General features: G+C 45.4%; 1 protein-coding gene across 11 annotated transcripts in view; it reads right to left on the bottom strand.

The window, feature by feature from the left end:
• The window catches only part of BCL11B (BCL11 transcription factor B), a 166516-nt gene extending 144478 nt beyond the window's left edge, over window positions 1-22038 (bottom strand). The window contains exons 1-2 of one of the 11 annotated variants that reach the window (XM_081859457.1): window positions 20126-22038; window positions 494-856 (exon numbers count right to left, since the gene is read on the bottom strand). In XM_081859457.1, the coding sequence (XP_081715583.1) occupies window positions 494-856; window positions 20126-20183 (421 nt within the window). In that variant the 5' untranslated portion in view covers window positions 20184-22038. Of the gene's footprint in view, window positions 1-493; window positions 860-2093; window positions 2360-2429; window positions 2846-3389; window positions 3472-19512; window positions 19631-20030; window positions 20076-20125 lie in introns of those variants that run through there. The other 10 variants (XM_081859456.1, XM_081859452.1, XM_081859451.1 and 7 more) reach the window with 10 other exon arrangements.
• Between the last annotated feature and the right edge of the window lie 226 nt (window positions 22039-22264).

Here is a 22264-nt window from a genome sequence, read left to right as displayed (position 1 = left end):
ACCCCTTACCCATGTAGCACCAGTGCTTTTTTCCAGGGGGTACTCAATGGTATGCAGTACCTCTTTTCCTGTTGTTAAAAAGTGCGGCACTTACTCTAACAACATCATGGTGAGTTTTCTAGAGAGAGAAAAAGCACTGAGTATCACAGTTGCCAAATGAGGGCTCAGAAACCTGCCACCTCGATGCCCACCATGGCCTATGCCATCCCTCGCAAAAATCAGATTGGCAAAGGGCCCTCTACTGCCCATGGAACGAAATCCTATTTAGAACAGGTTCCACAGAAGCCTGAAAAGAAATGGGTTCTCCAAAGCATGGGGCAGACGTTTGATCCCCACCCCACCCCTGGCTACTACAGAAGTCTTAAGAATTATCGGGACTTTCCACAAGTCTCTCTCTCTCTCTCTCTCTCTGGAAAAGTAGAGGATGGTTGTTAGGACAGTGGTGGAAGACCATACATGACTTAATGTATAAAAACAATAAAACATGCTGTACCTGCAACGTTCTCCAGCTTGGGGCAAATTCCTTTAGGCGTGAGAAGACGGTCTTCTTCGTCGGGCGTGACTTGGATCCCGATTTCCACCGGCTCTGACACTTTCCTGAGCTCGGAGCGTGATGATGGGGGAGGGCTGCTCTTATCCAGGTTCTTCTCGTAGCAGGAACCACCAATGCCATTGCACTGCTTCCTCTTGTGCTCTATAAAAACCAAGATGTCTCCCAGGGGGAAGTTCATCTGACACTGTCCACAGGTTAATAGGTCGGGGTCTGCTCCACCCGTCGCAAGGCCGAGCCCAACCGGATCTCCTATCGCTAGGGTCTCATCCTCGTGGGCAATGGCGGTTTCCACATGGTCAGCCTCTGCTTTAAGTGGGTAAGCAAAAAAGAAAAAGAAAAGAGAAAGTGAGGGTCAGGGGGAAAGGGAGGAAAAAGAACTGAGGGCAATTTTGTTTATGCATTCTTATAGCCTGACTTAGAACAGGGTTGTCTTAAAACACAGAGGTTACCTTTTTAATAATAATAATAATAATAATAATAATAATAATAATAATAATAATATATTTATACCCCACCCATCTGGGTTTCCCCAGCCACTCTGGGCAGCTCCCAATAGAATATTAAAAATACAATACAGCATTAAACATTAAAAACTTCCAACAGGGCTGCTTTCAGATGTCTTTTAAAAGCAGGATAGTTGCTTATTTCCTTGACATCTGATGGGACGGCGTTCCACAGGGTAGGAGCCACTACCGAGAAGGCCCTCTGCCTGGTTCCCTGTAACCTTCCAGTGAGGGAACCACCAAAAGGCCCTCAGAGCTGGATCTCAGTGTCGGGGCTGAACGATGGGGGAGGAGACGCTCCTTCAAGTATGCAGGACCGAGGCCATTTATATATATTTATATTCCCCATCCTGCTTGTCTTTCTTCAAATGATTTAAAAATGTTTTGCAACCGAGTCTGTCTGCAGAGCAAAATAACAGGCGGGCCTGATGTGGCTTTCCTGAATGTATCTTCAAAGAATACCCATCAGCATTGTGCTAAGAACAATAATAGCCTGTTACGATTGCCTTCGGAGCCATTAACTGATTTGATCCAATGGATAGTGTCAACTGTTTCTATGGACTAATTAAGCAGCCCTATCCAAGTCAGCCTCAGTGTCTTCTTCTGCAAAATGGAAACAATAACTGACCTACCTGATAGGGTTGTTGCTTGCTCTCTCTCTCTCTCTCTCTCTCTCTCTCTCTCTCTCACACACACACACACACACACACACTTGAAAAAAGGTATAAACAAAAGGTGATATTTTGCAAGAATTGCTTCAAGAGCTTTTTTTTTTAAATAGGCCTTTGTGAATAAGCCTGAGTGCTGTCCTATTACTCTATCCTATACAGTTTAGGATATCTTCATGTTCCTTCCACCCCAACCCAGACACATGCACTTTGTAGGATCCTCTACATGCAGTGGTTCTTTTGGAAGAGCTGAATATACAGGATTGGTCTTACAAATACTGTACAGTCACAGGACTCAGAAGAAACGCCTTCTGGGCTCCAGGGGCACATTTCGAAACCTAACAAACTGCTGTGGGCTCCACAAAATACCTATTTTGCAAAAGAAAAACTGGCAGTGCTCGGAACACCCTAAAAATAAACCTCCTCCTATAACAAAACAAACATAGGCAATAAAAAAGCAATCACACATCCCAAAAAATTAAAGGAATCTCCCCCCCCCCAAAAAAAAAAGCTACAATAAACAAAGCCCCAAATAAATTTAAAAAATAAAAAATTTTCAGAAAGCAGCAGGGGAGCGAAAAGAGGAAGCTCAACGCTGCGCGCAGGGAATATAAAGCTAATAGGCTGTCAATCAGGAATAGCAACATTAAAATCTCCCCAACAACATAGAGGAGCCCAATCGCAAACGTGGCCATTTAATCTTACCCGCCCAGCAACAGAGGGATGATTTGCTAGACCCCACCGCAACATGTGCTCTCCATGAAGGAGAACACGCTTTGCAGAAAGAAGCAGGGGAGCCTTGTTGGCCAGCAACGAAGGACACCAAAATGCCCATGGGCACCATGTTGAGGACCACAGAGTTAGGCTGGAAAACTACTGGGTCCACCTGGCACAATATTGTCCACATGCACCAGAAGAGGCTCTCGGGGATTTCAGACGGTTGTCTCTCCCAACGCTATGAGGAGATGCCAGGGATTGACCCCAAATTTGCTCTGCATGCAGGGCAAATGTTCTGTGGCTGAGCTACAGAGCTTCCACCTGAGGCGGCCTCCCTCTCTCTTAACAAACACCACAGGAGTTGGAGCATCTTGTGCTGAGGGAAGAAGGGTAAAGAGAAAACAGAAGAACTGCTTGAATGAAGAAGAACAGAAGAACTGCTTGAATGAGCTGCCAACTCTTCACCCTTCAGCAACTCAGCTGAGATGGCTTCTCCTTGCCCCAGCCATCACCACAAGGCTACTCAGGGACCATCTTTCCCTGAGGGGAGGAGAATTCTGCTTTTCAAAGAGTCCCCACCACACACACACATAGCCGTGTCGCTTGTCTCCGCAGTTTTAATACATGCTTTTACTTAATCTCTATTCTTCCAATATTTCTACGTAAACCACTTCACGAGGCGTGCCTGAAAAGTGGCATAGAAATAAAATAACTATCATGGAAGGAAAGCTTTTGGTGTTAAAGCACGCAACAGTTCAACAAGATAAAAAAACACTTCTAGAGCACGCGGAAGGATAGGTAGAGAATGTGGATGTCAAAATGGTCACCACACGATGGTTCCACTCCACCCACCCTGCCAGAATGTTTATTTCAGAAATAGGGGACATGGCAATAATGTATAGATCAACATATTACATTCAGGAGAAATTGTGATCTGTGAGGACAAACCTGAGCACTCTTTCCTTCTTTTTGGAATGAGAACTTTGGTGATGACACAATAACACATCCATTGCATTCTTTAAAGATTATATTGTAGTAATATTTTTTTAAAAAAAAATAATACTAAGATTTTTGTGAGGAAAAATCTACCGTGCGTGCTCATCTCAATGTTACTGTACAAGACTCGTTTCATTTGCGGCCTAAAGAGAACGACAAAGCTTTCGGACAAAGAGAAAACCTTACATAAAAAAAGTTTGGGCCTTTGTGTGCTCAGTTTCCAGAATGGCCAAGAAAGATGAAGCCTCAAAAATGGCTCCCTTTCTCAATGGTGAAGAGGCAATCCCAGGGACAGAGTCTTTGCATCACGGTGGCCAGGAAAATGTCGGAAGCATTGCCCGAGGCAAGACTGCCCTACAAGGGCAAAACCAACTCAGGAAACAAGTCCCTGTCGTTTGCCAGTATGGGCAACCTACCAACATGCAGAAGGGGGGCTTCCTGGGCTGGCTTTGAGCAGGAAGAGGCTTTCAGCACACAAACCCCGCCAACCCAACGCAAGCCTGGCTGAACCACTGGGGCTACCGCCCGAACGAGCACCAAAATCGCTTCTTGTTGTCGGCAGCTGAGCCAAAGTGACGGTCGGCCTTATGAGAGAAAGAAGCAACATGACTCGCACCCAAGCCAAGCCAAGGATGTGCTTCCTATTCTCCCTTCCCCATGTGTTCAACCTGGAGCAAGTGGGACCTTCAGGCCACAACGCCGTTCCTCCTCTGCCCACGCTTGGCCCAAGGTGATGTGGACCTTCCGTTGGTAGAGGTACACCAGAAATGCTTTTAATGTCCTGGTTGACAGAGAACTAAGGAGCCAGAACTGAGAGCCAATCCTAGGATTAAATAGGCAAAGGAGACTTTGAGTGTGTTTCCTCAGGGGTTAATTTTGCAGAGCTGCCAAGCTGTGTAGCTTCATGCAGGACTACAAAACCTAGCAGCCAGGCACGTATTCCCAGCAGTGCCCATGAGAAGATGCCAGAAGTACCTCTCAACAATTTCATCCTTGCTCACTGCAGACAGTGCATTCAAACACCGAGCTCAGCTGAGCAACACCTTCAGCACTCAGCTTGCCCACCCCTAAAGGCCAATGCTGTGCACACATCACTGTATAATATGCTTATTATTTTATTTTTAAAAATGCCTTAGGTTACATGGTTGTTCCCATGTACAGAGACGGAAGGGCATGAGGTTCCTTGTGAATTACTGGGTTCTTGGAGGTCAGTCTCTACACCACAGACATACAGACACCAGGCATTCAGATTCTAGATTATAGCAGATGCCAGAATGAATTTGGCTTAATTTCCTATGGAAAATATCCAGCACTATGAATACCTTCCTATTGCTGCTTTTCAAGTACATCTTTTTCAGGTATTGCAGCACTAAAAAAAGTCATATGTCTGCTCTAACCAAACTTTCTCCCGTCGGATAGCAATTCTACCACACGCCATCCTTTCTTCCATCTTCTCTCCCCAAATACTTGCTGGCTTTATGGAATTTTAATATCAGGTCGTGGCAACCTCAAGTCCCCATTTTATTTATGTTACGTCGCTGGATTTGCATGCAACCCTGATGGCAGCAGAATGTGAACTTGAAAGGGCAGCTGCACTGAACAGCAACTTTTAAAGCAGCCGGAAGGGAAATTAATAATAATAATAATAATAATGCACAGAAAAATACTGTAATTCAAAAACAAACAAACATGCACTTCAGTCCAAATGAATTTGGTCAACTTACAGGTGAAGCGTATTCATGTACGTTTGGGAGTAAGTTCAATTTCAGTGAAACCGGCTGCTAAGCAAAGCCTCTTAAATATCACAAAAATTTCTTCAAGATGCTGTAAACTGCAAGGCATTTGAGGGACAGGAATTGATTTCCAGATTCACATTCATACCATACTTTGCTTTGCTTTGCCTAAAGATTCCGTAGACCCACATTTAGGCAAGTTGTCTGGAGGAAGCACAACCTTTTTCTAGACCATCAGATCATATAAAAAGAAAATGCTCCTTTACATACCGAAATGGGGCTGGTTGACATCTCTCCATGAATTTGAATAATCAGGAGTTTGCGATGAACTAAGTTTGCATGAAAAACTAACGCATTCAAAGCTGCTAATTCACAGGCTGCCGCGCAACGAACTTTTTATTTTTATTTATATATATATATTTCCATTGCAGCCTAATTGAAAAACCACACGAAACATGGTCTGCAATCAGGCACAATTCCCATTGGCTGGCGGGGTTTTTGCTTTGAACAAAAATTTTATCATTTGGCCCGATCAATACGCAGAGAACTAACAGCATGTAAATAAAAGAGATGAGCCACTGAAGTTTTATCTGGAGATGGGAATAGTAAAGCTCTGCGGGGGGGGGGGGGGAACGAACGCATGGAAATACTGGCATTGGTGATTTGCTTCCGAATTTCCTGGAGATCTAAAAGCAGCAGGACAATGCAAAACGTTTTGTCGTAATTCTGAACTGCAATCCCTGAACTGAATGGGAACTTTGCCCAAATATTTCCTGATTATTATTTTTTGTTAAAGCTGCTGTATCTTTTTTTTATTATTTAAAATAATAAGAGCAGTAGTAGTAATAATAATGAGAGAAGACTGCTTTATCTAACCCGGAGGCTAATTTCACAGGTTCAGCCAGAGAAATGGTTATTTGGAGGTCGAAACAAATCTTAACTTCCCTTTCTGAAAAAGATTGCTAATTGGTACATGAATCATACGTATCATAAACTGCATCACTGCCCACTAAGCACATGCATTATGTAAGAAAGAGAAGCGTATCAGAACCTGGTGCTTATTATTTTCGCAGCACTTCAAATTAGGCCTACGCTGCCACCCCTTACAGTCGACGGAGGTGTGTGAACAAGAAGCAGCCTAAGAAAGAGAAGATTCACGGGCGAAAGCTTTTGAGTTTCCTCCACTTACTTGTAGCCAAATTAATCCACTAGGTAACTCAACTCTAGGCATAATGCATGGTGTGTGAAACCCATTAATTACTTTCAGCCTCCCCCCCCCCAACCCCTTCCTCTAAGTTTACTTTAAAAGCAGCCGGTAGACAATGCAACGTAATTAATTTACCAATTTATTTTATGAAAAGACTCTTTGCCATCGTGAAAATGTAATCATAACCCTGGTGCTGAGGGGGAAGTGAGTGGATTTCTGTGCGAACGGTTTGTCACAATGCAAAAGGTAATTATTTAGTGCTTCTGTTCCCTTTAATGATCTAACATTGAGCAATACTGTTTATATTGAAGAGAGCTTGCACCTTTAATTACCAATTACATATACATAATTTTAGAGCCAAAAGGGAAAGAAAGAAATGGAGGTGAGGGGGGGGGAATACGGGTGCTGTGAAAAGACTCCTTTAGACAACATATGCACCGTTTCTAGAAAAGAATTCCTATTAGGTGGGAGCAGAGTGTCAAAATATTAAAACACGCACGCACAAAAGGAGAGATAAAGGTAAAAGGACTGGAAGAGGCAAAGTAAGCAGCACAGCTGAACAGAGCCAAGGTATGTAAAGAAACAGAAGCTGCAGCACAGGATCCAAAAACACCTTTTGGCATTTACTATAGCCATCCTGCTCTGCTTCGAAGTTAAGACAGCCTCTTGAAATTAGAGTATTCGGGCTACGCACATTAGGCTGGTGTCGCTGTTGTTGTTTTAAAGTGCGGGGAGGGAGGGGAGGGAGTATCATTTATTATCTTTTTGATAAAGGAGATTTTTTTTTCCCGCTCCAGGAAAAGAAGAGAGCAGGAAAACTGCAAGATTTGCTAAGCTTCCCATGACTTCTGTCAATGTAGAAATTCCAAAATCTCCTTCAGTTGTCAGCAACTTGAATTGTTCACTTTCCCCCCTTTTCATTTCTCTAACTAATCGTTTAAGCACCCACAGAAGGATTATTATAATAATAAAATAAAATAAAACCTCGCACAGTTCTCCCGTTTTGCGAGATGGTCCGGGAATCGAAAGTTATTAAGCTTGCCATTTCCTACGGTTTATCTGCCCAACTTGGCATCTTGCATTACGATGGTCTCAGTAGCATTTGACCGTAATTAGTTAAGTCCGCATGTGCCCATTCATGAGAAATCTTCTCCTCTTCCTCTGCCCCCACCATCAAAGCAGTCTGCAATAGCTCTTTTTTAAATAATAATAATAATCTGGTATCCTTTTCATTCTTTGGCAGTCTTAACCTTTTTGGAAATCAGCTTTGCACTCCCTGAACTAACCCCCCCAACCAAAGCCCTCCTGAATGATCATCATCAATTTCAAAGGAATCAAGAAAAGTGTAGTTATTTTTTTGAAGTTATTTAAATTACAATCAGAATTAAAGTAACTCATTTAAGAAGCTCAAGCTTATCAGCTAGATTGTGATAGGCATTATCTGTTAACTGCAACCAATAGCCTGCTTACTCTAGAGCAAGTCTATTAACTTTGACGGGGTTGCCCCAGAGTAAACGGAGCCTGGTAGGCTAGAGCTCTCCTCCACTGCTAATTAACCTGCCATAAAAAAATAAAAATATCCAAAAACCTGATCACCTATCCATGGCCAAAGGTGAGGAGAACCTCTGTTTAGTACTTACAGAACAATGCTCTTTTCTTTCCTTCAAAAATGCTGCCCTCGCTTAGTGATGTTAATACATCCACTGTGGATGGGGCATGATCCACAAGATACAGCTCCCAAGACACTGGGATTCACATTTATGGGGAGCAGAAATTAATAGTTCATGCCCAAAGCCAGCATAGGTCCAAGCTGAACTCTACATTATGCTCAGGTGCCATAATATACATAAGGCCCCAACTGTTTCAGATTTAAGTCTAGCTTCTCCTCAGCCATGTTCCTGAATTTCAAAGGTTACAGGGGTTTGGAAAACTTTGCTCTCTCCGTCATCTAGTTTGGAAAGGGATAGAGGGAGAAGAATAACTCCAGATTCTCCTTCAAACAAGAAAGGAGGGTTTGAGGCAGCTGATTTCAGCCCCAAAGAAGGAATCGAACATCTGATATCGCTCTGCCTGAATGCATCTTCCAAGGGCCGTTCTCCAAAACTGTCCTCAAGGCCTAGGTCCAAGAGTCAGCTCTAGCACACATCAGTCTCAGCTAGTGCGGCCAATGGTCAGGGATGGTGAGTCCAGCAACATCTATCTGGCTGGGCAAAGCTGATTTGCTTTGCTTTGGGCACGAGCAAAGAAACCCTCAGCGCTACATGAAAAATCACGTGGATTTCAACTGCTGTGGACATCAAATCAAGCTCCTGAGAACCGATTCACATATTGTTGTTGCCACCCAACCCTACAGTCAAGAGGAAGCTGTAAACTAATCCCAGCTCCTCAACGAGAGCATACCTTACAGAACGCACATCACATTCTTATTATCTTTTTAAAATGCAATATGTGAAGTGGTCCCTTTTGAGGTCATGCGTCATTTCAAAATATCCAAATTGTATTCATGTGGCAGAAATGTAAATGAAAGGAGGGGGGTGGAAGAGATGGCTGTACGCTCTCTCCCCTTTTCTAATCTTATCAATCCAGAGCGTAAGCGGGCAAAGATGATTATTTGGTTTTTTTTAAGGAGGGGAAAGAATAGTGGATTGTATCAGGGGCCAATGTCTCACTGCTTCCCAAGGTTCTTGCCTACATGCAGGTTCTGCACGACACCAGAAAGATGTTCAAGCCCAGGAGCCTATGGAAATAATGTTGTTGCCGCTGCCGCTGCCGCTGCCGCTGCTGCTTATCTGCAGAGGTGCTAGCGGGTGCTACAATTGCCATGGGTACTGTAAGGTTGGTTACCATGTAAATCTCTTCACAAACCCAGATGAGCAGACTGCAGATTAACCAGATCTGACTGCGTTTTGTAATGATGAACTGATGAATCATGCAGCACTTGCCAGCTGCACCCCTCTACAGGGAAATCCTAACTTCAAAGAGTCTCCCCGCTTCTGCCCCCCCCCCCCCCGTGAGGATCTTCCAGCACTCCCAAGATCTGGGCGCAGCAGCTGGGAGAATTCTGAATATTGGTTGTGTGAAGAACATTCGGAAGCCTTACCCAGCTGCCCACTGGAGGAAGCACATTTGCCTTTAAGATGCTACCCATAAAACCATCTTTTTTAGATGGTGCTGTGTGTCCATCAGCACTTATTTCACGCGTGTACACACGCATGCCGTCTGCAAGTGAGAAGATAACTTGGATCACTCAGCGACCGTTTTAAAGATGCCGCAGCTTAAAAGAACGCAGTTGGTCAAAACCTTTGCCTGCCCAACCATCCCACCTGTACCAATATTTAGCCTGGAAATCCTTTTCAAACTGAAAATTTAATTATGATAGAGATTTCATGTCTACATTTCACCAATAATACAGCCCTGGACACTCTGGGCAGTATATAAATTCAATAAATTATTATTATTATTATTATTATTATTATTATTATTATTATTATTAATTAAGGAGCCAAGGTGTGTTGTTGTTGTTTTGCATTGATTTCCACACAAAAAATAATAAACCCAAAAGAAAGGTGATGCCACTGACACACATGAGAAACAGTAACTCAATTCCAATGTAGTGAAATGGTTGGCCAGGACTATTAATCGCAGAGGAAGATGCCTTATACCTTGAGACCACTGGTCCATCTAAATCAGTATTTTCTACACGGACTGGCAGTGGTTTTCCAGGGTTTCAGACAGGGGACACTGCCAACCCTACCTGCAGATGCCGGGAATTAAATGTGGGGTCTTCTGTGCGCAAAAACAGGGGTTCTACCGTGGAGCTGTGGCCCTTTCTGCTGGTCATGGACAGAATGAAGCAGGTGTCCTGGCAGCTCCACAATGTCCTATCAGCCTGCAAATAATGGCCCACAGCAACCTTATAAAATAGCCAATTGCCTAATCACGGGCAGAAACAGCCACGTCCGGAGGTATCTGTGGGCTACCCATTCTTTTGTCGGCTGGAAACTTTTATGTCCCGATTTGAAAGGCAGTAAGGATATAATGAATACGTAGAACATGCATGTTTGGTTTTACTTCAGCATTCTATCTTGCATTAACAACACTCGCAACTGGCAGAAATCTGATACCCAAGAGCCTCAAATGCACTATTTGACAATAAAAAAACAGTGCCACCCCCGAGAAGGGAAAAGGCAATTCAGCCTCCGTGGCTTTTGTCGTTCTTTAAGCTTGCCACTGAAGCTGTGTCACGAAAAGTGACAACCGCTCCTGGATTTGCACGTGGCCCCAAGGAAATGGGAGTCTGCTCTCAGTACACAACACCAACACGATGATCTGATATTGTTTTGTAAAGATGACTGGCCAGCCTTCAGGTGTTGCCAGATTCTGCTCACTATGGAAAGCAGAGGAGCTTGGAGTTCCCCCATTGAAACGTCTGCAAATGGGTGGCTGTTGAGTTTCAGCACTGCTCTGCAAACCTGCAAGCCAGACACCTTTCACAGAACTAGTCTGTTATCTTAGAAAACAAAGTTTAACCCCACCAGTGTAGATGAAATGTAGGAATGTAGGGCAAAAGGCTCTGAATAACAGGAGGGGGGAACCATAGTGGTTATAGGGTGGGGGGAGTAGGGGACGAAGTGAAAGGAGGTAAAACATAAAATGCCCAGCATATTCCAGCAGAAACCAAAAACCTTGCAGCAGAACTGAAGTCCGGTGATTTCGCAAAGGCCACTTAAAAGTGGTATGGTGCAGTGGTCACTTCCAGCCTTTGGAATGTCCAGCATGACCCCCCCCCCGATCCCACTTCCCTAAATTTCTACCCCAAGACATGCCTCTGCACTTATTTAAATCAAAGGCTACAAGCATGCAATGTTAATGGAACAAAAGGTGATGTACGTTTTGCTAAATAAACTAGTGGCTTGAGGTGCAGAAAGGGGAGGAAGAAAAAAGATTTATTGCAATTGGGAGGCTAAAATGCATAGGTTCTTGTATAGACCACGAAAGCGGTAAATCTTCACAGATAAATCAGGGATTGAGATGATGTGATACAAAAGCTCCCTTTGTTCCTGCGTGAATAGATTTGTTTTAGTTAAAACTGAAATAGAAAAAGGAGAGGGGGGAGGAAATAGATACTTCAACGAGGAGTGGAGAAGTCTGCACAGGGAATTTCTATACTTTTGGCTATACTACAACAGGCTGCCTGAATTATAGATTCTTAGCAATGTATGAAGAAAACAAAACAAAACTGCCCAAATAAGGGGGGAAATCAATGCATTTGATTTCTGCTGTGGATTGAAACCCGGGTGGAACCTGAGTCAAGTTCCTTTCTCAACAAGGGGATTGTAAATCACCTTGCACGGCTCACACCCAAACTCTGAGCCATTTTTCAAGATTCACAGAAGCCAGGGTGTTCCAACATCCAGTGGATTTTGTGGGTTTATTCCAGGCTCGTAAAACACAAACACACACACACACACACACACACACACACACAAAGTGGAGGAACTTTCTGTATACAATCACTCCCCATTCACTCCTCCTGCATCACGGCAAACACACACTGCCCCCAACAAGCAGCACACATCATTAGCTCCTTCATAAAAGGAAATTTATTATTTGCACTGAGACAAAGGTCTCGCAAACGTATAAAATAAAATGACTAAGGCAGGTACGACGAATGCCATACAGTGAACCGCTATGTCGCTTTTGCTAGAAAATGATTATATTCTTATAATGTCGCTACCACGGTTGCTACCCACCTCCTCTGTCTCCCTCCCTGGTACATGAGTACATTGCATGAAGTGTTTGCTTCTTTCATTTACAGTATTTGCAAAAAAAAAAAAAAGAAGCACATTAGACATTGTTAATATATATCCCTTGGGAAGAACAAGGAGAGGGGATTCCCTACCGTTTAAGAACCCCCTGTATAAAGACTTAGTTGGCAGTTTGCTTCTCTTTTTTTCCAAGGGATAGTGGAGCAGGGAGAATATCTAACTGATGTCGAGAGGCAACTTACTGTGAATACACAACCGCCTCCGAGGCTGATAGCCGAGGGTGGAAAGGGATTGCTTAGGGACTGCATGAGGGCATTTTATGAAAGTAAATAAGCAGGGAAGGAGGAAGGTGTCACTATAACAGCCGCTGGGAGCATGGCACATTTATCAGTAATGCCCGCTCTGTGCGAACACCGGCTTCCCCTCATCTTGTTATGAAGATATATGCGGACATCTCTGCGCACTTCTCATGCGCCCATGTTCCATGTGCTTCGGTCCCAGCAAAGTCCCAGACAGGCGTAACTGGATGCAGAACAGTACTGCAAGGTTTCTCCCAGCACAAGGCCCATCAAAATGAATGGAAGCAGCCCTAGCTCTTCATCTTTGTATCTGCACTATGACGACTATATAATAGCTTCCATGGTGGTTTTTCTAGCCAGGCTAAATTTCAAGGTATGTCTGCGTGCAGTCCCAAAATGTCCCCGAGGCTGCAATTCAATGCAAACGTACCTGAGAGTAAGCAACCCCTGAATGCAAAGAAACTTGCTTCTGAGTAAACATAGAGGGGAAGGTGGTCATTTATTTCTGCCCCCAGCCCCAGCCCCAGCCCAACTTTATCCATCTCTTCAACTTCATTGGGATTCAATGAGCAACAAGCAAACGAGGAGTTGGAATATTATTTCAGCAAAAGAAAGCAGTTTGAAGACAGCAACCATCTTCATAAGAGATGCTTTAAATTGTGCCAAATGGCAGATTAAGTTCGTTGATTAAGAACTGCTGCCCTTGATTCTTATCATTTCAAAAATGCGAAAAGTTTTAAAGTTCTGGGAGTGAAGCAAGTTGTTACTGGCAAAGTTGGAGGAGGTTATTCATTTATTTTTCAATAAAAGGTGAGGGGGAAAGGGGGAGCTTCCTGATCACTTCGTTTTTCCAGGTTAGTAAAAATCAGCTGCCCGCTGTCTCTATGCTTCCAGCAAACAGAAAACCCTAAATGAAGGGAGGAACCTTCAGATTCATTGCAACCTCATTCTCTCCCCCGCCACTCACCTCCGTCTAGTTCAGAATGAAGGCTTTTCCTATAGTGGGTGACAGCCCTACTCTTTTGTCTGACCCAATTTATTTCTCTTTCAAGTTCAAATGAAGCCCTCTCCTCTGTCAGCAGAGAAGAACGTCTACCCACAGACTGTGTCCTAACATGAGAAAGAAATCTGCGGAACAGGGAACAATGCCACAACCTGACAAACTTCTTCGCAAGCATTCACTCCTGGCATTCCCAGATTCCCCCCCCCCCTTTATAACCCACTAAGCTGCATATACATTTGACAAGGAAGCGTCCCAATGACGTTTACGTAAGCAAGGTGTGTGTGCAAGCTGGGGGGAACACTCAAAAGGGGAGCACGCACGCATTTCTACACACACCAAACGAGAGAGAAAACTTTTGTACATTCCAGGTGGGCTTCTATCTCTTTCTGCGTGGAAAATACCTACGCCGTTGTTCCAAGAGAGGCAGAGCAATTAAAAGTAAGGCAACTTGCTCAGGTGGATTTTCTGACCTTCAGAGCCACAAATAAAATCAGGCATCGGCCAAAGGCTATGGCCCTTCACAGCTGTACACATCGTAACAACTGCACATAACGTTTAGTACATAAACGTTCATAACTATTCGGATCTCTCGCTGCACACTGAAACGCTTTTGCATGTGGCGGGAAAACGCATGCTATGTGTGATACCGATTTTCGCAAGAATACCCTGCGCTGCTACACGGGTCTTTGAAGCATCTGGTTCCATTAGGCATTCAATATTATGAACTATATGCATGTGTATTATTCTGTTAACTAGTCTCCTGTTGAATTTGTGCGCACACGCATTCATTCACAGAGGAGAGGCATGATCCGTCTGAACTAGTACGCATTGCCTCCCCCTTTTGAATGCATAGCTTCTTTGCCGGATTTCCTCGAAGATTTCGTTCAACCGGTCCTTTATCAATCCCATTCACAATACTCATATTTATCAGTCCCACTGTAATAATGTCTTGAGGCTCAAGTGTGTGCGCAACACCTAAACTTACCCATAAGATTTAATCACAGCATGCATGTGCATTTTAATACTTGTACAGAAGCCTCCCCTTTGCTCTCGGCTAGTCAAACAACTCAAAAACTGGGAAGGCGAAAAGATGAGGAGTTGACAGTGAAAGACACCGTTAAAAACTAATTTTAATTAAAAGACATCTATCTTGCTGGAGCTGCTTAATCAGTCATAATTTGCTTAGAAAATAGATTTATCTAACTTGCAATCTCTCTCATCTTGTACCATATAGATCTCGGCATGAAAATCAATACCACAACTTTACACCTAAAACATTTTGCAGCAATGGGAACCGGCTCACTTGTGCCTTTTTACATTTTCTCGCCTCCTCCACGGGTGCTGGGAAACCCAAATTTCTCCAAGAGACAGGCTACGAGCGCCCCCTAGCCGCCAAGGCAAGCCACTGAGCGCCAACCAGCCACAAATGTGACTTGCAATTCAGCTGAAAAGCTAGCAAAGTTTATTTTGGAAAGTACTTTGTATCAACAAACAAGAGTGTGCAGGGCAATCTAGACAGGAAATGTAAAGTGAAAAGAAAAGCCTTGCGCTCGATGTGTTAAACCAATAGATCAAGCTCCAGGCACACTGAGCTCTGATAAAGGAGGCAGAATAGGTGCCAATGGGAACCAGTGGCATCTTTTGGCCTCTTCCCCACCTGGACCACAATCATTCAGATCATCATTTGTGTTCTGTGTACTAGAGGACTGTCTTTTGTTCAACACACACACACGGCACAATAAATTTGATGCTAAATAAGGACACAGACATTCACTCCAATGCAAGCCTTGCTAATAAGGAACGTTGGGGAGAAAAAGATCTTCAGCCATGCTTACTAAAATGCTTCAATAAGCTTGACAAAATAGCCTCCTCTGTGTTTGCCTTCCAATGAAAAGCAAATCTGTTTCTTATTCCATCATCCATTCACAAAGCTGTTTCTTATCAAACAACTCAAAGGAGGCATGGGAAGAGTGGACAGAATGTTTGGAAGTATCCAAAACGAGAGAAGAGCCTATCCTTTTAAATTCTGCAGTTTTTAAGTTTAATGTAACATGTGCAACCTGACGATGTGCAGCTCAGACGCAGCAAATGGAGAACACAGTATTTTCAATAACTCAAGCTTGCAACACCTGCTAACAACATGCATGTGTTACAGCCCTACAGGTACGCCCCAAAAAATCCAAGCATCCCTGCAATTTCCTTCCTGGCTAATTCTGTTAGTTACATCTATGTGCCGTTTTCTTTGCTGTGTCTGTTAATTTTCTTGCTCATCTTTGAATGACAGGAATTATTCCACAAAAGGAAAACAGGATAATAATGGAATAAATAAATAAAGGGTGTTTTCTCTCAGCTATAGGGGCACAATGCAAACAGACAGGGTCAAATCAGGAAGCAAATAACTTGCTGACCAGGGACTTCAAATCTGATTTTTTTTAAAAAAAATTAATTTTAAATTGTACAGGGATTATTTTATGCTTTTCTCCTTTCAGCCCCCTCCCCACAAGAACTTTCTTCAGGAGGGTTCAACCATATATTTTTTTTAATAATGAAGGTCACTTTGCTGGCAGAAGGTGATCCGTTTCAACAATTCCTCCCATTCCTAAAATTCACAACTAGTGCTCACATCTCACTGTTGAAGCAGTTAAAACCTGTCGCAGATGTCCGGCCAACATTATCATCTGTCATTCAGAACAGTCCTAGAACATCTCTTGTCAGGATTTTTACATAAGAGATGTCATTTTCCTATTATACAACTTTGCTGTATTTTTCACAACCAACCATCACTGGAGACATACCCAAATTTGCTCATTCCATCAGCTATCCCTCTGTCAAAAACAGGGTATTGAGATATATTTGGGGTGGGGAACTTAAGTCTCAGGAATGATAGGAGCCTCTCTCAGAATTGCAAAAATACCATACTATGGCAATAAAGTCAGTTATTGTATATAATAACAAAACCCTTGCCGGATCTGAAATTAATCTGGATTGTACCCTTCCGGCTGCAAATCCTATGCTTACCTACTCAAAACTAAACCCCAATGTGCTCAGCAGTGCTTTCTTCTGAGTAAACATGAATAGGACCAGGCTGTAAATATTCCCCCAACCCACCCACCTTTCTCACGCTCACTTTCTGCTTGTTTGCCATTCAGGATAGCAGTTTTTCTTTCAACACCCCACAGGGACTAAAATCTAATAAACTCCAATGAAGAGGGTTAGAATTAAACCCATTTGCCAGCCTGCTCCTCCACTTAGCACTATACCCTCAAATGCAATGCCATTTCCTTGACAAGCTGCTCCATCAAACAGCTGCGGACCTCAGAATCTGACTCCAGATTCCTTCAGAAAAAAGAGGTGCAGGTATATTTGCATGTATGTGCGGAGGGGAGTTGCCGTGCTAAGTTAATTCTTTCTTTATTTGGCCCTTCTGGTCAAACTTCTCTCTTCCAAACAGGCTCCTCTTTTAATAATGTATAACTGTTTCCTAGAAACTGGTCCAGCCACTTTCATGGTGAAACCACCTCTGTCTCTCTCTCTCTAGCTCAAACATCCAGTTGCTTTTTCCTGATTCCTGCCCCCACCCCACCAGGGCTGCCCATTGCAAATCTAGGCACACCAAATACACATGATTTATGCCCATCTATCGTCTTCCCTTTTGCCTTAACCTTAGTTTAAGAGACCTCAGTCAGTCCTGTTGTTAAGTCCTTTCCAGATGGGAGGATGAATAGGGGAACAGAGAAAAAGACCTGGCTATGGTTTTTCTCCCTTCTAAACCTTCCTCCCCACTGAGCCACACTGTTCAGGCAGATGTTTAAAGGTATCCTTCCATTATACTTAACACCCACCTGGTACCCAATTCCAAATTGCATATACTTCTCCCCCCCCCCCAAAAAAAAAAATCATAGTGGGGGAGTTGGTGGGAAAGAGCTGGAAATCAGGAAGAATCCCACCTGACTAACCTCACGCCAATTAAAATTTGGAACATTTGCAAACATGCCTCTTTCCTTTTTCTATTATCTCCACACAATACTGTCTGCCTTACCTTTCTCACATACATTACATACACACAACCTCAAACAAGCAAGCAAAGTCCCCCATGCAAACTACACGGGGGGGGATAGAGTTACATGAAATAATCTGGATCTTGTTGGTTTTTAAAAAAAAATAAAAAAGGAGGGTGGATCAACAACTCCCCAATTTACAATCCGGCTAGGTTTTCTTAATGGGGAAAAAGAAAGAGAAAAATACAGTTTGGTCGAAAGGTGTTACAGGTTTGGTGTGTTATTTCGGAAAAATTAAAAAGTAGAAGAAAAGAAAATCCACTCTTCCGCCCCCCCCCCCCGGTTCGGCAAGCACCGTCAAACTCCCCGGTTGCAAAACAGTGTTCAAAAATCAACCAACGCATCTTCATTGGTGCTGTTGCAGCTGATTAATAAAGGCTTTTTTTGTTGTTGTTTTTAGAGGGGGTGGCAAGAAAGGGTTGGTTTCTTTGAGGGGGGAGAGGAGAGGAGAGGAAGGAAAAGAAGAAGAAGATAAAAGTGGAGAGAGGGAAAAAATGAAATTCGCAAGCCAAGCACCGTCCAAGGTCGAACGGCAGCATTCGCCAATCAATATAATTCCGATGTATTGTTACAAACAACAATTTTTATCAGCTGTAACAAAGGAGAGGAGAGAGAGAGAGAGAGAGAGAGAGAGAGCGCTGTCACCAAATGCTGCTGGCAGATGGCTGCTAGTCTTAGGCTTTCAAGGGGGAGGGGAGACGCCGGGCTATATATATATATATTTATTTAAATTTTTAAGAAATATAACATACATATTCTATTATTCTCTCTCTGCGCCCCCCCCCCAACATCCTCTCCGGCTCGGCCCCCTTCCCTCTTGCTTCTTTCTCTCCCCCCCCCTCTCTCACACTGCGCCCCCCCCCCCTTCGCTCGCCCGGCTCCACACGCGCAACGGCTGCTTTGCAAAAGCCAAGCGTGCAAAGGGAGCTGTTCTTTTTGGCGTTATGTTTGGGGCTGTGATTTTTCTCCTTTTTTCTCTCCCTCCCTCCGCGCCACCCCCACCGCCCCATTAACAGGAACAGAGGCCGATTTCCTTCCCTTGCATTATTCTTATTTTTTAATTCTGAAACTAGCCTCCAAAATAAAATTAAAAAATGATTATTATTGATCACCCAGGTCAGGAGAGCAAAATGTACCAATCCCTGCTGCCTGCAAACCTTCAAGGCGCAACCTTTAGGTGTGTTGGGTTTCCATTGCATTTCAGTGTTGGAAATAGCGGAGTGGGCAGAAGCGAAATAAAGAGGAGCAGAGTTTGGGTGCTTTGTTTTTGTCCTTCATTATTAGCAGGGCAGGAGATGTTTGCAAAGCGAAGCTGCTACTAAGGAAGACTGACACCACCCACCCCGGATCTGGACCCCTATACAGGCAGCTCTGGGCCTGGATTCCCACCACCACCATACACAACACATACACCAGCCTCGGCTCCTGTGAAAGGAACACCTCGTTCTAGATCGCTTCTACCCCTCAATACACTGCTGCCTTGGGCTGCTTTTTTGCTACTACGATGAGATCCTACCACCTCGCTCTTTTGCAAAAGTGGCGCGCCTTTTTGCAGGACTCCTTCGCCGCTTTGCAAACTGTGCGCGCGCTTCACTTTGCAAAAAAAAATTGCTGCTACTTTACTTTGCAACGTGCACGCAAAATGTACCCCTTCCCTGTCTGTCTCCCCCCCCCAAAAAATGTACACACCTGTCTGTTTCCCCCCCCAAAAAAAAAAAACCCCACACACACCATTTTGCAGCAAGGTTAGCACATGCATAAATGCATACAAAAGCTACCTTGCGCTTTGGGCAGGGCAGCCGGACCTTGCCCAGGGGGGAGTCGAGCAAAAGGCTCCCGCCCGCCTGCCGGTCTACCTGTACACTGACATTTCTCTCGGCCCCTTCCCCAACGCCCGGTCCTGTTATGTCTCCGGTACCAAGCCGGACTTCCCTAACGGATGACGATGGGGGGAGATGCAGACCCCCGTCGCTAGATCTCCCCCCAACACCCACACCCACACCCAACCTCGCCTTCCGCGCGCCGCCTCCGCCTCTCCCGGCTCCCCAGACCGGCCTCGCCGCTCCATCGCCGGCCTGCCAGGCGTCCCTTGCATGTGGTTCCCATTAAGGCTCCCCCCGCTCCAGCCCCGACTCCAGCCACCTTCCTCTTCTCGGCTGCCGCTCCGGCTGCTGCTCTCGCGTGCTCGCCAACTTTGGACCAGGCTTTCCAACCCAGCTTTTCGCCTGGAAGTCCCTGCTGCGGATCCCCCACCCGGCCGTCTTCCCCGCCGTCCCCAGCTCGCCTCTGCCGCTCTCAGCCGGCTTCGCGGCCTCCTCTGTTACCCTGCAAACTTTACTTTCCAGAACACCTATCCTGCCGGCCCCCCGCTTCTCTCTCTCCTCGACTCCCCTCTCCCCGTCAGCCACCGTCGTCCCCCCCGCGCCAATTCTTTGCAAACTCTCCAAGACCCTTCACTTTACGCACAACACACCCCTTCTCCAATCTTTCCCGGTCAGCTTCACACACCACGCGCACAAACACACCCCAACTTCCCATCACTGCTCTCCTTCTCCCAACACACACATAGAAACACCACTTTCCTTTCCGATCCGGCTCCTTTGAAAGAGTTGCAACTTACGCGTGATAATTTCCCTTTGTGATAAGTGCTGCGGGTTCCCCTGCTTGCGGCGGGACATTGCCCTGGCATTTACACGGTCATCGCCCGGAGAGCTGGACTTGGGTAGGGGGGGATCGGGTTGGAGGTGGTGGTGGTGGGGAGCGATCTTCTTCTTCCTCCCGGTCTTCTATTTTCTTCTTGGTACTTTTCTTCTTAAAAAAAAAAAGAAGAAGAAGAGGGGGGAACAGTTCCACCCCCCCCTTGGAGCACTCAAGATGAGATTCTTCCTTCAATTAAAAAATCATCATCGGAAGAGTGGGGAAGCCTTGGTTTTGTTTTCGCAAGACAACTGTTTTGTTTGGTTGGTTTGTTTTTTTCCTTTTCACCGCTTCCAGGTCTTTTCTTGAACTTCAGGAGAGAAGGATGGTTTCCCACCCCCCCTCACCAAGCGCTGACACTTTTTTTTTTAAAATTTTTCCAGAGTGCTTTGGAGGCGGGGGGGAGAAAAAGAAAAACAAGAGAGCAGAAGGGGGGCGGGAGAGAAGCAAAGTGCACTTCTTCCACCAGGACGAATCTTTTTAAAAAAGAAAAAAAAATGGATTACATACACACACGCTCGCACAAAAGTAGAAAAATTGGAATTTCCCCACACGCAGAGAAAAATGCAGGAAAAAAATTACCCTTCCTGGGTTAATTAGAATTCTTTCTCTCTCGCTTTCTTGTCTCTTTTTTTTTTTCAAAAGAAAAAAGAAAAAGGGGTTAGCCCAAACTGTGTCTCCTCTTTGCCAGTTCAAGTGCCACTGGGTTGGTTTTTTGTTGTTGTATAATATTAATTTTTTTGCTTTGCTTTGCTCGCACCACTTTGCCACTGGCTTCACCCCCCCCCTCCTCCCCTCGCTTGGCACAGGGTCTTGCTAGGAAGGAAGCCCCCCAGTGCTTCTGGGTTAGTGCTGGCTATTACTAAGGAGATATATTGCAATGTGAAGATGGCGGAGTCCTGGTTCCCTGGGAGCGCTCTGTCTCTCTATGGCTGGGTCTGCCTCCGTACAATGGGATAAAATTCAAGTTCAAGTGCGGACGTGACGTTTAATCTGCACTAGAGACAAAAAAGACCTAGAGAGTAGGAGCACTGGGGGCGACTAGCGGTGGCTTTTTAACATTGTACCCTGCAAGAGAACAAGAAGAAGGGGGAGAAGAAGGAAAAGAGGAGGAAGGAGAGAGAGAGGGAGAGGGGGGAAAAGCCACCCTCAAACAGACTCCCAGCACACACGCGGCTCCGACTGCTTAGCCAGGGCTACGTCTGCGGAGCACGCAGCCAAAATGAAATTAAGCAGAATTTAGCTGAGGAAGGGGAAGAAAAGAGGAGCAATCAGGAAAAAAAGAGGGACCGAGAGTCCCTTTCTCCCAAACCATCGCCGATCAGGTTTAGGATGAGACGCAGGCAAGGTCTGGGGGGTGTTAGGTGGCGGGAGGGGGCAGATCAGGGCCCGGGCAGCCGCCTCCCCCCTCCTCCGCCCCTTGGCAAGAAGCCCCAAAGGGACGGCCGTCTCCCGGGGGAAGCGCTGGCGGGGGGGCGAGTAGGTAAGGGGGCTGGTGAAGCTCAGCAGGCTGGCGCCGGAAAGGCAGAAAAAGAGTGGGCGGTGAGAGCGGTGGGCTCGACCCGGCGAGCCAGGCGGGAGGGGGGTTGAGGTGGGCGCCCCCCGGGAAGGGAGCGGGATCCATCCTGGTCTCGCTCGATCCACCTGCTCCGAGATCTCCCAGGCGGCTCGGATCTTTGCTTCGCGGAGATCCCTTCGCTGCCCCCCTTTCAACTAAGGAGCTGTCTCGCTCGCTCTCCTCTTCCCTGCGCGCAGGCAGCCAAGCAAGCGGCAGCAGCAGCAGCCCGACTCCGCTCCAAACACCTTCGCATTTCCAACAGTTTTTACAATAACACAAATATCTGCGTGGGGGAAGAGATATTTCTCTCTCGCCCCCCCCTCCTCTCAATCTGAATTGCGATTGCAGAGGGAGCCACAAAGACGCGCACACTCTCCTCTTCCTCGCTCCCTCTCTCGTCGTCCCCCCTCTCTCTACCCACTTCGCGAGGGAAAGGGTCCCTGTGAAATCCCCGGGCTCGCTGCAAACTCAGCATTGACCCGAAGGAAGCCAAAACCGGGCAAA

Source organism: Podarcis erhardii (assembly GCF_964252035.2).
Source record: "Podarcis erhardii genome assembly, chromosome: 1".
Taxonomy (NCBI): domain Eukaryota; kingdom Metazoa; phylum Chordata; class Lepidosauria; order Squamata; family Lacertidae; genus Podarcis; species Podarcis erhardii.
The sequence above is the reverse complement of the archived record's forward strand: the minus strand, read 5'-3'. Positions and strand labels throughout refer to the sequence as shown.